The 11623-nt window shown below is 26.2% G+C and overlaps 1 protein-coding gene across 3 annotated transcripts; it reads left to right on the top strand.

The window, feature by feature from the left end:
* Positions 1-3354: 3354 nt before the first annotated feature.
* On the top strand, positions 3355-8899 carry LOC102674361 (cryptochrome-1). Of its 3 annotated transcripts, none has more exons than XM_006620435.2 (11): positions 3355-3966; positions 4003-4284; positions 4399-4650; positions 4957-5141; positions 5245-5474; positions 5634-5801; positions 7684-7824; positions 8004-8155; positions 8304-8506; positions 8599-8625; positions 8719-8899. In XM_006620435.2, the coding sequence occupies exons 2-11, from the start codon at positions 4073-4075 to the stop codon at positions 8856-8858; spliced, it is 1710 nt and encodes a 569-aa protein (XP_006620498.1). In that variant the 5' UTR covers positions 3355-3966; positions 4003-4072; the 3' UTR covers positions 8859-8899. The 3 variants fall into 3 exon arrangements, with proteins under 3 accessions (XP_006620498.1, XP_006620497.1, XP_006620499.1); XM_006620434.2 differs by having other exon boundaries at positions 8707-8899; XM_006620436.2 differs by having other exon boundaries at positions 8687-8814.
* Positions 8900-11623: the final 2724 nt, after the last annotated feature.

The raw sequence follows: 11623 nt of genomic DNA, 5'->3' as shown, positions 1-11623 counted from the left end.
TAGTATTTCTCCTTATACTTACACTTATGAATAATTTTTTAAATACCTTAATTAAAATGTTATGTTCATGCATAGTTTGAACATTATTAATTTTGTAATATTAAATTTAAATTTAAGAGATGGAAACAAAATTTAAATTTATAGCTAAATAAATAGAAAAATATTTGTTGTAAAATTGATATGATCGATATATCATTATTGAATCAGCTGTGTTGCGTTACATCATCGATCTATAATATGTATTGAAAAAAATGGTAATGCGTATGCGCGTAACAATTCGGTCAAGGTTATTTCGCAGGTAAATATCCTAAGAGATTTATATAATGAATTTTCATAGAAGTCACATTCTTTTCTGTAGATTAGTAAGAAAAAAAAGACGTAATAGATTTTCGAATATTTTTCATAAAATAAAAATGATTCACGATAAGTATATATAAATATATATATATATAGGTCAAAATAAGAATCTTCAATCTTATTTAATCTTTGTTTCTTATTTAAAATCAATCAAACCATTTTCATGTTAAATCATAAAATAATAGTCAATAGCAAATAATAATGATTATAAATTTTTTTGATAGTTTGTTGCATCAATCATAAATATGATAATAATAAAATTGTGTGCATTCTCTAAAAAATATTTCAGTAAGTATAATTGATTAAGTAATATTATAAAACATGATATATTTAATCAAAGGATGATAGAATGAATCAGAAGTAGAATGTGAATGTAAAGATAAAAAAGAAAAAAAATAGTAAGATAAAAGAAAATAATGATATATGTATAGAAGAAGCGTATAAAACCACGACGGATGCAACGTGACCGAGAAACCACGTGATTGAATTAGCCAATTGCAAGGTACGCGGGTATGCTGTCACGTTGCATTCGGCGTGGCTCACATTCCCCTTGCTCTTACAGCCTATCTCTCCTGCTCTATGTCTGCTGAACAAGTTGTATGCTGGCATATGCGAGCAATACTGCTGTTTCTTGTATTTCGCGTCAATATTTATTCGTATACAAATTCATTAGTGCATTATTATATTATTCGATCTCTGTAATCTTTACACGATCATTTAATTATTGGAAAATATAAAACATTGAACCGAGTGTGTATGTGCTACTTCAAGTTGCAATTAGATCAGTGCATCGAATAAGGAACAACGATATTCGGATATATTGCAATGTCTATACATGTTCACAATTGTAAGTATATATATTTTTTTCATTTTTTTGTGTTTTTTCCGTAATATTTTTTATTTTTATTCCATGCTAATTTTGAATTTAACATAATTTTATATTTTTATTAGTGTATAAATTATATTTTTTACCTTTATTTGAATCATTTTAAATTGTATGTTCTTTTTCTCTTTTATCCATTGTCAAATCGATAATTTTCTCCTTCTTAATAAATAATTATTTTATGATCTAATAATTTCATTTTCTTCAATGAAAAATGTTATAATGTAATGTTAATGATGATAAGAAAAAAAAATAATTATTCGCATAAAATTTTTTGTGCGGAATAATGACTTGTTAAAAATAAATAATATTTAAATAAATTTTAATAAATTCATGCCATTTTTTTTAATATCCGAAAGATTTTTTTTTATTAATTTAAAAATCAATTGATTATATATATTAATATATATATTAATATATTATATTGTATATACATTATTTATATATATTATGTGTATTTTGATTCGGTTGTTTATTTATTTATATTTTTTTATTTTTATTCGATATTTAAATTTTTAAATATTGATTGCTATCATTTAATAAAAAATTTTCTTAAATAAAATTGCTTATTAGAAGAAAAAAATATCAAAAATTATCGAAAAACAAGTGTCATTGATGTAAGATAAAATATGGCGTTTTCTGTTTTATCGACGGCATAATAATTTTAGGTATATTATTTAGATTTGCAATAATTACATTACAATTTATTAAAAAAAAACCAATTATTAATATTTTTTTTTCATATTATATTATCGTATTATTATATTTGTATTTAATTTCATAATACAATATTATTTGATATATTTTAATGATTATTTTATATTTTCAAACATATAAATTACGAAATCATTATTGATATTATTTAATCGGTTTTAATTATATAAAAAATTTCTAAAGGATTTCATACAACAAGTTAAAATTATATAGATTTTTAAAAATAATAATTTGAAATGTACTTGTAAATTCGTAATTTTAAAGTTAGAATTCGATAGTTTCGTAGTTTGTTATTGCTGATGCTGTTGGTTCTTATCGCAGTAAATCGAATTGGAAACCTATATTTGGAGACGTGCACCCTGACATTTCATAAAACAATATCGATAATTGATTGATTATTGAAATCAATTTTAAAAGAGATAGAGAAAAAGTGATAAGGAAGCTATTCACGAAATTTTATGTTCCGAGAAACAGGTATTATAATTACATAATTATATAATAAATATCTATATTCGTGCATGATCAGGAATGAATGCTAGTTACGTGAATCAACTTGAAATTAATTTATAGTTAGTTAAATTGAATAAGATAAAAATTTTAATGTCTCATTGCACATTATGTCATTGATAAATATTATTTCACTTTTTTATTATAAAAAAAATAAATGCATATAGGTATGTAAATTATTAGATAAATAAAATAAATAAAGATATATAACAGATAAATAAAATAAATAATAGTTGATAATAGTCATAGACGCGGTACAATAATTTCAAAATCTATAAATTTTTCAATTTTTTTTCATAATTTTTTAATAAATCAATAAATAATCCATTCATATTTTCGTATTTGTCAATTGTTACTTGCTTTCTGGAGAAAGCATTTAAGAAGAAAATAAATATGTACGGACAGAGGAACTACGTTCACATAAAATTTTGCAAATGTAAACGTAAAATAGTAACGTAAGCACGATAAACTAAATTATTATTATCAATTTCCTTTTTTGTATAATATATATTATTAAATATACATATATTTATATTCTCGCATCTTATGTGGAATAAGAAGAGTGTGCAGTAGAATCAACCGTAATACATCATACGTTATATACAGTAGAAGTATTGAAGATGTATCAGCCATCGAAATTATAGTATACAATTATGTGACTTACGTATTCATGTATATATATATCAGGGCATCGACTTATCGTTTCTTTTTTCATTTCTTTTGTCTTTGAAAATATATTTATGCAAGATTCAAATCAAATTAAATCAAATCAATCTTTCCATTGCATATTTGTAAATTTGATATGTTTTTATGTATTTGATACATATATTCATATAAATGATTATATATTTACGAAACAAAATTAAATCTTTTTCAAAAATATTTTCCAGTATATATTTCAACATTGAGCTTCTCTTCGTTCTCCGCCTCCTTATCTTGCTCTGTTTAGAGAATTTCTATTTGATGTGGGAAATTATTAACGCTTAAAGAAGAATAAAAGATTTTAGAAATGTAATTAAAAAGAGAGAAAAGCGAGAAAAAAAAAATAAGAAAAGACTAAGAAAATGCTGAAACTATCGGAATCGTTACAAAGAAGATATATAATCATGCGCAATATGTATCAAGGACAAATGATCTTTGAGAGATACGAATTTTTTTTTTTTATAAACAGGGAAAAATTTTAGTGGAGTGAATGATCAATTATCCGGAGTCCCAATTTTAATGACTTAAACAATGATCTTTTGCTCGGCATGGTCGATTTGATGATTAAAGGGATTCAAGGAGAGACGCATCCTTCGAATTATATTTTTCTTAGAAAAGAAACAACAGAAGAAAAACGAAAAGAAAGAAAAAGAAAAGAAAAAAGTGACAAAAAGATAAAGAAAATGCGTTTATATATAAATGTGTGTGTGCGCGTGAAACAGTGATAAAATTGCACAGAGAAAAAGAAAAACATTTTTATCGTTTAAAAACTTATTGCTAGTACAGTTGAATATGTTATATTGTTGAATATGTTAGTACAGTTGAATATGTTATATTGAAAAAAAAGAGTGGGAAGAATCAGAAGAAAAGGGAAACGATATTCAAAGAATATAAGACAAAAAGAGAAAAATGACGGGTAGTCGTAGTAGCGAAATAAATCCGAAAGAGGGATTGTATGATGAAGGTGGAAAACATACTGTCCATTGGTTTCGCAAAGGTCTCAGACTTCACGATAATCCTTCATTGAGGGAAGGTCTTGCTGGAGCTTCCACTTTCCGTTGCGTATTTGTTTTGGATCCATGGTTTGCTGGAAGCACTAACATTGGTATCAATAAATGGAGGTGAGTATATGTATTATTACAGTACATACATGAATTAAACAAATTTCTTTCGATCGATCGATTAAGAAATAATAAAATATTTCGAAAATATTTTTCAATTCGATTTGTCAACAGATTTTTGCTACAGTGCTTGGAAGATCTTGATTGTTCATTAAGAAAATTAAACTCTAGACTATTTGTGATACGAGGACAGCCGGCAGATGCTCTGCCGAAATTGTTTAAAGAATGGGGTACTACAAATCTGACTTTTGAAGAAGATCCAGAGCCATTCGGACGTGTCCGAGATCATAATATCTCGGCACTTTGTAAAGAGCTTGGTATTTCGGTAGTTCAAAAGGTCTCACATACTCTTTACAAATTGGATGAGTAAGTTTAAATATTTTCCTTTGACATTCGATTTTAAAATTTGTTTTTCTTCTTAATATTAATAATATTAAAATTTATTATTAATAGATACGAGTATCTCTTTATTTTTTTAAAAAATACATTTGATTTTTTCATCTTTGTTAATTTCATTGCAAAATTATTACCTATGTTAACTGTTGCGTTATCAAGCAGCATTATTCCAATTCTTATAGTATTTGTTCAATTTATACATTAAAATGATTATGGCTTATTCATATATTATTTCATATATTATGAAATGATTATTATATATTATTATGGTTTCAGAATTATTGAGAGGAATGGTGACAAACCTCCGTTAACTTATCATCAATTTCAAACCGTTGTTGCCAGTATGGATCCTCCGGAACCACCAGTACCAACAGTTACTTCTGCTTGTGTAGGCTCGGCATATACCCCTTTGAAAGAAGATCATGACGATCATTATGGTGTACCGACGCTCGAAGAACTTGGTAAATCTATGCATTTATTTCTCATGTAAGAGCGAAAACAAAGAATATATAGAGGAAAAAAGAGAAATGACGCAATTAAGGAGTATATTCTAATAATTGATAGGTTTCGACACAGAAGGTCTCCTTCCACCTGTGTGGGTCGGAGGTGAAAGTGAAGCTCTGGCACGATTGGAACGGCATCTAGAGAGAAAAGCATGGGTGGCCAGTTTCGGAAGGCCAAAAATGACTCCGCAATCATTGTTGCCTAGTCAAACCGGTCTTTCACCTTATTTACGATTCGGATGTTTGAGCACTCGATTATTTTATTACCAACTTACTGATCTCTATAAGAAAGTACGATAATATTTTTTTATTTAAAACTATATGAATTGCAATGTACATGCATGCATAGATGAAAAAAAAGAACAATAACTCGATTATTAATTATTAATTTATCTACTTGATTAAAAGATTATAAAAGTTTGATTTATATTTTATGTTGATGATTTTTAGATAAAGAAAGCTGTACCGCCGCTTTCATTGCATGGCCAACTTTTATGGCGTGAATTTTTTTATTGCGCCGCAACGAAAAATCCAAATTTTGATCGTATGCAAGGTAATCCAATTTGCGTGCAAATTCCTTGGGATAAAAACGTTGAGGCACTCGCTAAATGGGCAAACGTGAGTGAATTTGAAATATTTTTATGTTTTGTAAATAGTAGAGATTGTGAATTTGAACGTATATTAAAATATATATATACACGATATGCATATTATAATGCATATTAAGAATTTATGTTGATTATAAATTTATATTATTTTACGATTTTATAATTATAAAAATAATCTGAAAATAGATAGTTTATAAAAATTTTATAAAATTTAATGTATTTATCTATTTTATTTACTTTTTATATTACTTTTTTATATTATCATACGAATTAAATTTATTTTAATTATTTTTTAAATCTAATTATAATATTTTATTTATTTGTTTTTATAGTTATTTATTTAAACAATTTTAATATAAAAATATATAAAATGTATATCATAAAATTTTTAAGTAAAGTAATATACAGAATATATACTCAATAAAACAAAAATATACACAAGATATATTTGTAAATGACATAATTTGATATAATATATATAATATATATAAAATACGTTTCTTATAAATTAGACAAAAAAAGAAATAAAAATTTATGTATCTGTGGCGTCATCTCGTGTTTGGATCATGAAAGCTCTAATTCATTATTAGCGCAACAGAATGTGCAAGGAGGTATTTGTGACGTCATAAAAAAAAGGAACAATATTGTGCGAAAAGGATAGAAAAAATATCCACTAATTTTGATTATGTGGCTTCTAATATTTGCAACTTCGAAAATGCTACATTAAAAATTAATTAATTATTACTTTTTTATTATAAATTTCTATCTAATTTTAAGATTTATATCTATATTATTTATATCTATAAAGCTAGAATTTCATACAAATTTCTCATATCAATTTTAATAAAATTTTTTTCAAGTAATTACTTATTAACAATTAATACGTTATATATTAATTGATATGATTGACGTGTAATATATTTTTTATTAATTGCTTCTTATTATATTCTTTTTTAAATACGAATATACACATATAAAATGTTATTTCTTTCTCTATTTTCATGTATAAATTTCATTCATAATTTTGCTATTGTTTAAATAAATAAATAAATTGTTTATTATTCGATTGTAAATTAATATTTTGCATTCTCTATGATAATCGTTAATAGATAATTAATTGAAAAAAAATTTCCTATTAAAATTAACACGAAAAACTTGTCTGAAGTTCTAGCTTTAAAATGCGAATTTAAAAATATAGAAATTTTGAGTAGAAAATGAATAATTAATAAATTTTCCATGTGATGTCTTAAAGTGATGGGAAATGCTATATATTTCTCACATAATGTTCTCTTTGTTTGTGACGTCACGAATACTTCCTTGCACATTCTGCTTTACTAGTAACAAATCGGATTTTCATGATCCAAACACGAGATGGCGCCACAAATATATAAACTTTTTATTTGCTTTCTTTGTCTAATTTATAGACAAAATTTACTTCACAACATTTATAAAAAAAAGAAAAAACGTATCAGCAATTTTATATTTAGAAATAATTGTTTAAGAAATATAATAAATGAATTTATATATAAATGCTCTGAAAAGAGAAATTTATTCAAAAGTATCAAGAAAATTTTTATGGAAGAAAAAAAAAAAATAAAAAATATAGAGATATAAAAAGATATCTATATATAAAAATACAAAAATATATTAAAAAACATATAAAAAGATATACATATACGTTGAGAAATGCATATAATATTATAATAAGAATATATTATGTTAAAAATTACAAATTGAAATTCGCTTTCATTTATTAAATATATATGTTTATGTATATGTTTACAGATATGTATAAAATAGAAAATTTTAATAAATAAACAATTCGTGGAGCGTTCTTGATCTTTCATAAGAAAAGAAAAAGATTGTTTAAAAAATTGTTTTTCAAAAAACAGGGTCAGACGGGATTTCCTTGGATCGATGCAATAATGACTCAACTAAGAGAAGAAGGTTGGATACATCATTTGGCTAGACATGCAGTTGCTTGTTTCTTAACCAGAGGTGACCTTTGGATCTCCTGGGAAGAAGGAATGAAGGTAAAATGTCGTTTGTTGTTACTGGCATTTATTAACATATTAAAAAAGGTTAATGAACTCTTCAAGATATTGCATTATTTATTACGAAATTATTTCTGCTTGTTTATCTCGTCATGTTTCCTATTCGCATTGCATTCATTTGTAGAAATATATATATATCTTCTTGAATTTTTTTCAAGGTATTTGATGAGCTGTTACTAGATGCTGATTGGTCGGTAAATGCAGGAATGTGGATGTGGTTGTCGTGTAGCTCTTTCTTTCAACAATTTTTTCACTGCTATTGTCCAGTAAGATTTGGCAGGAAAGCCGATCCGAATGGTGATTACATTAGGTAACTTTAATTAATTCTTATACGAAAATGGATTTATTTAAATATTATATGATATTTGAACAATAATAAAACAGTAAAATTAATTTACTTAATTAATAATTTAAATAATTTTTGATTTTTTTTTTTTTTGTATTCTATTTTGATACAGACGATATTTACCAGTTTTGAAAAATTTTCCCACGAGATATATTCACGAACCATGGAATGCACCACTTAACGTGCAACGTGCAGCTAAATGTATCATTGGCAAAGACTATTCATTACCAATGGTGAATCATAGCAAAAGTTCTAGAATTAACATTGAAAGAATGAAACAAGTTTATCAACAATTAAATAAATATCGTGGAAATGGTAAGTTCTTAATTAAATTTTAAATGGAATTTGAACGCTTAATATGATAAATTCTCGAATAATAAATATTATTCTTATCATTCTTATTATAGGAGTCTCTCTTAAAGGAGAAACTGTTGGTGAGTAATATTTTCTCTCTTTTTCTTATACTTTTCATTTTTTTTAATAAATTTACGATAGCCGGCATACGTAACAAGCAGCTTTTCGGCAAGGTTTACTGAATGCACTACCACCTCCATCAATGAAAGAAACTGAGGAAGAAAAAAAGAAAAAACAATCTCTGCCACCATCAGAGAATCAATCAAAAATGGAAATTCTTCCTAAGACGACGCAACGACAACACCATCATTAATAATCGGTTATATGATACGGAAATAACAATTTATTGATCCGGAAGAATGAAATTTCAATTATTTCTTATTTTTATTTAATTCATACTTATTTATTTATCTTCATCGACATTCAAATTTTGATCATTATGCTTCACTACAATCATTTTAATTCTATTAAATTATTTGAAGAGCTATTTTCAACGAGATCGTAGCTTTCATCAATTTATTCAAATAATTACTTATATTTAAAAATAATACTAAAAATAATATTGAAAATATTAAAAATAAAATGATCACTTTGGAGGATAATGATGCGAATTTTATAATTTTGTTGTATATAATACATCTGTGTATATATCATAAATAGAAATTTTTCATGCAAATTTACTTAATAATTGTTTCTTAACATCCTTCCAGATATATTGATCTTTAATACTTATAATAAGCGCGCGTGTATATGTGTATATGTATGTATATAAATGTATATCGGATAAAGAAGAATTAAAAATAACGATTTTCTACTTACCCCAATTTCATTGATATTTATTACAATAGAAAAAGGTGAAAAAAAAAGATCTCAGTTAATTACTATGTAAAAAATAAAATTGACAATCAACTAATGAAATGAACAATTTGTTATAGAGTATGGACAAATATTATTATGAACACCAGCATTTTACTCATTTCAAATATTTATCCTTTTCTTTTCTTTTTCTTATCTAATAAGAATAAGTGTTAAAAGAAAGTCCAATTGACTGTAAATTACGAAAACAACTCGATGAAGCATCTAATTGACATATTTTCTCCATCGTATATATTTATATGTACGATCATTCTTATGGCGTCATGTCAGAAATAATTTACATTCCTGGGATCATTTTTTTATTTTTTCATGTCAACAAATGATATATTTTTAGTGCCTATAGTACTTATAGTTTTACAGTACATTTCTCGTTAGATTTAAACAATTACAAATGAACATCCTCCAACACTCAAAGACGGAACCCTAATGTTTCTTTTTTTGCAAACTATCTTTCTCTCTGTTGTTCGCACGCCCATACATACGCATATACATACCACGCACACGGTTTTTTCTCACTTTCACTCATATTTACTATTCCTTTTTCTTTTTTCCCCTTTTCTCTTCATTTTTTCCTCGTTCACGCGTCTGCTTTTAAATTATAGATTCTTATTCTTCCTTGTTTCGCGTGTTTCTGGTATATGTTTTATAAACGCTTATAGTATGTCTCATGGTATATTATCCATGCAACGCAAGAATAAAAAATTCGCGGATTTTTATGATCACGTTTATAATGTCTCCAAAATGCGTGGCGTTATTAATTGGCGCTTATTATTATTATTATAATATTCGGCCTTTTCAAGACAGATAAATTTGTTTTTTTTCGTAAAAGAAAAAATGACAGATAGAATTTTATTGATAAAATAGAAGGATTAAGAAATCAAAATAAGAAAAAAAAATTAGATTTTATCAATTTCAAAATTATCGATAAAATTAATGATCGCTTCAATCGTATCGATGAATTGATGTATCAACAATTTTTCGATTACAAAACGATTTGAAAAAATATTGTCCATGTTGGGGAAATGACACGTGTTTCCGCGCACGTGTGTATTATATGTAAAGTCACGTGTATAAGGAAACTATGTACAGTAGTAAACTTTAGAAATTAGATTAGATCGATTATTTAATTAACGAATATGATGGACTAATTATAATCTTATGGGATAAATATTCGAGAAAATATACGTCAAATCTTAATGATTAAGTTCATGACTCATGATAAATCATATTTTTGATAATTAACTGCTTCGAATGTAGTGTAGTGTAACGTAATTATATGAATTAAAAACAATAATTGCGAATATCGATGAAATGATTAAACGTTAAAATAATTTTTGCCGAGTTGTTTCCATTTTTTAAATGTCAAGATTTGTTTTATTTCCGCAACGCATTTTGAAGAATACATGCCCGATCGAATATACATATACATGCCCATGCACGCACGCTCGTTCTCGCTTCCAATTAACTCGATTCTTTTTTTTTTTATTTCTTCTTTCATTTCGAAGATCTGTATCAATTGAATTTCAATGCTTCCTTTTCTTTTTTCTTCCAATTTTTTTTCTATTTTCTTACATATATGCATTCTGTTACACACATGCACATTCACACAACATACGCACTCTCTCTCTCTCTCTCTCTCTCTCTCTCTCTCTCAATTTCTCAAATTTTTATTCTTTTTCACTTTTATTTATTAATCACCCTTCCATTCGTTTAACTCGGCTTGATTTGCGTACAATGTACGCGTTATTGAATTAAACTTCGATAATTATTTTTCGGAATTAAATGTAATCCACTTTTCGGTACAATTAGTGCGGTTAACTAATCTATACTATTAACTATGTTCACAATGATCGCTACAATTTACTCATAGTTCATAGTATAAATGTCGACAGCTTACGATACGTACACTACGCTAACATCGGATTCAAAGTGGTAGTTTCGAGTGCGACGCGCTATCGGAAATCTCATTTTTTTCGATCGAACATGTCCGTTCAACGATTCTCTCCTCTGGCATCGCTCGTCGATCGATACACGATCGGTAAGTACGCGTCCTGTTTTCCTCTCTTTCCTTGGTTTTCGTTTTGTTTCATTTCATTTTGTAATTTTTTTTTTCTTTTTCTTTTTTTTTCTTTTTTTTTTCGTAAGGCAAGAGCAGAAAACAAAATCAAAGATAAAGATAAAAAATTTCGCGAATACCGGTAT

The sequence above is a fragment of the Apis dorsata genome, unplaced genomic scaffold (genome assembly GCF_000469605.1).
Source record: "Apis dorsata unplaced genomic scaffold, Apis dorsata 1.3 scaffold_515, whole genome shotgun sequence".
Taxonomy (NCBI): Eukaryota; Metazoa; Arthropoda; class Insecta; order Hymenoptera; family Apidae; genus Apis; species Apis dorsata.
This window is presented reverse-complemented; position numbering and strand designations above follow the sequence as displayed.

Bases quoted from the DNA above. Each gene is read 5' to 3' on its own strand.
- LOC102674361 (XM_006620434.2), top strand. From the start codon at position 4,073: ATGACGGGTAGTCGTAGTAGCGAAATAAATCCGAAAGAGGGATTGTAT. The intron at 5,802-7,683 runs GTGAGTGAATTT...TTCAAAAAACAG, and splicing joins CACTCGCTAAATGGGCAAAC to GGTCAGACGGGATTTCCTTG. The intron at 8,156-8,303 runs GTAACTTTAATT...ATTTTGATACAG, and splicing joins CCGAATGGTGATTACATTAG to ACGATATTTACCAGTTTTGA.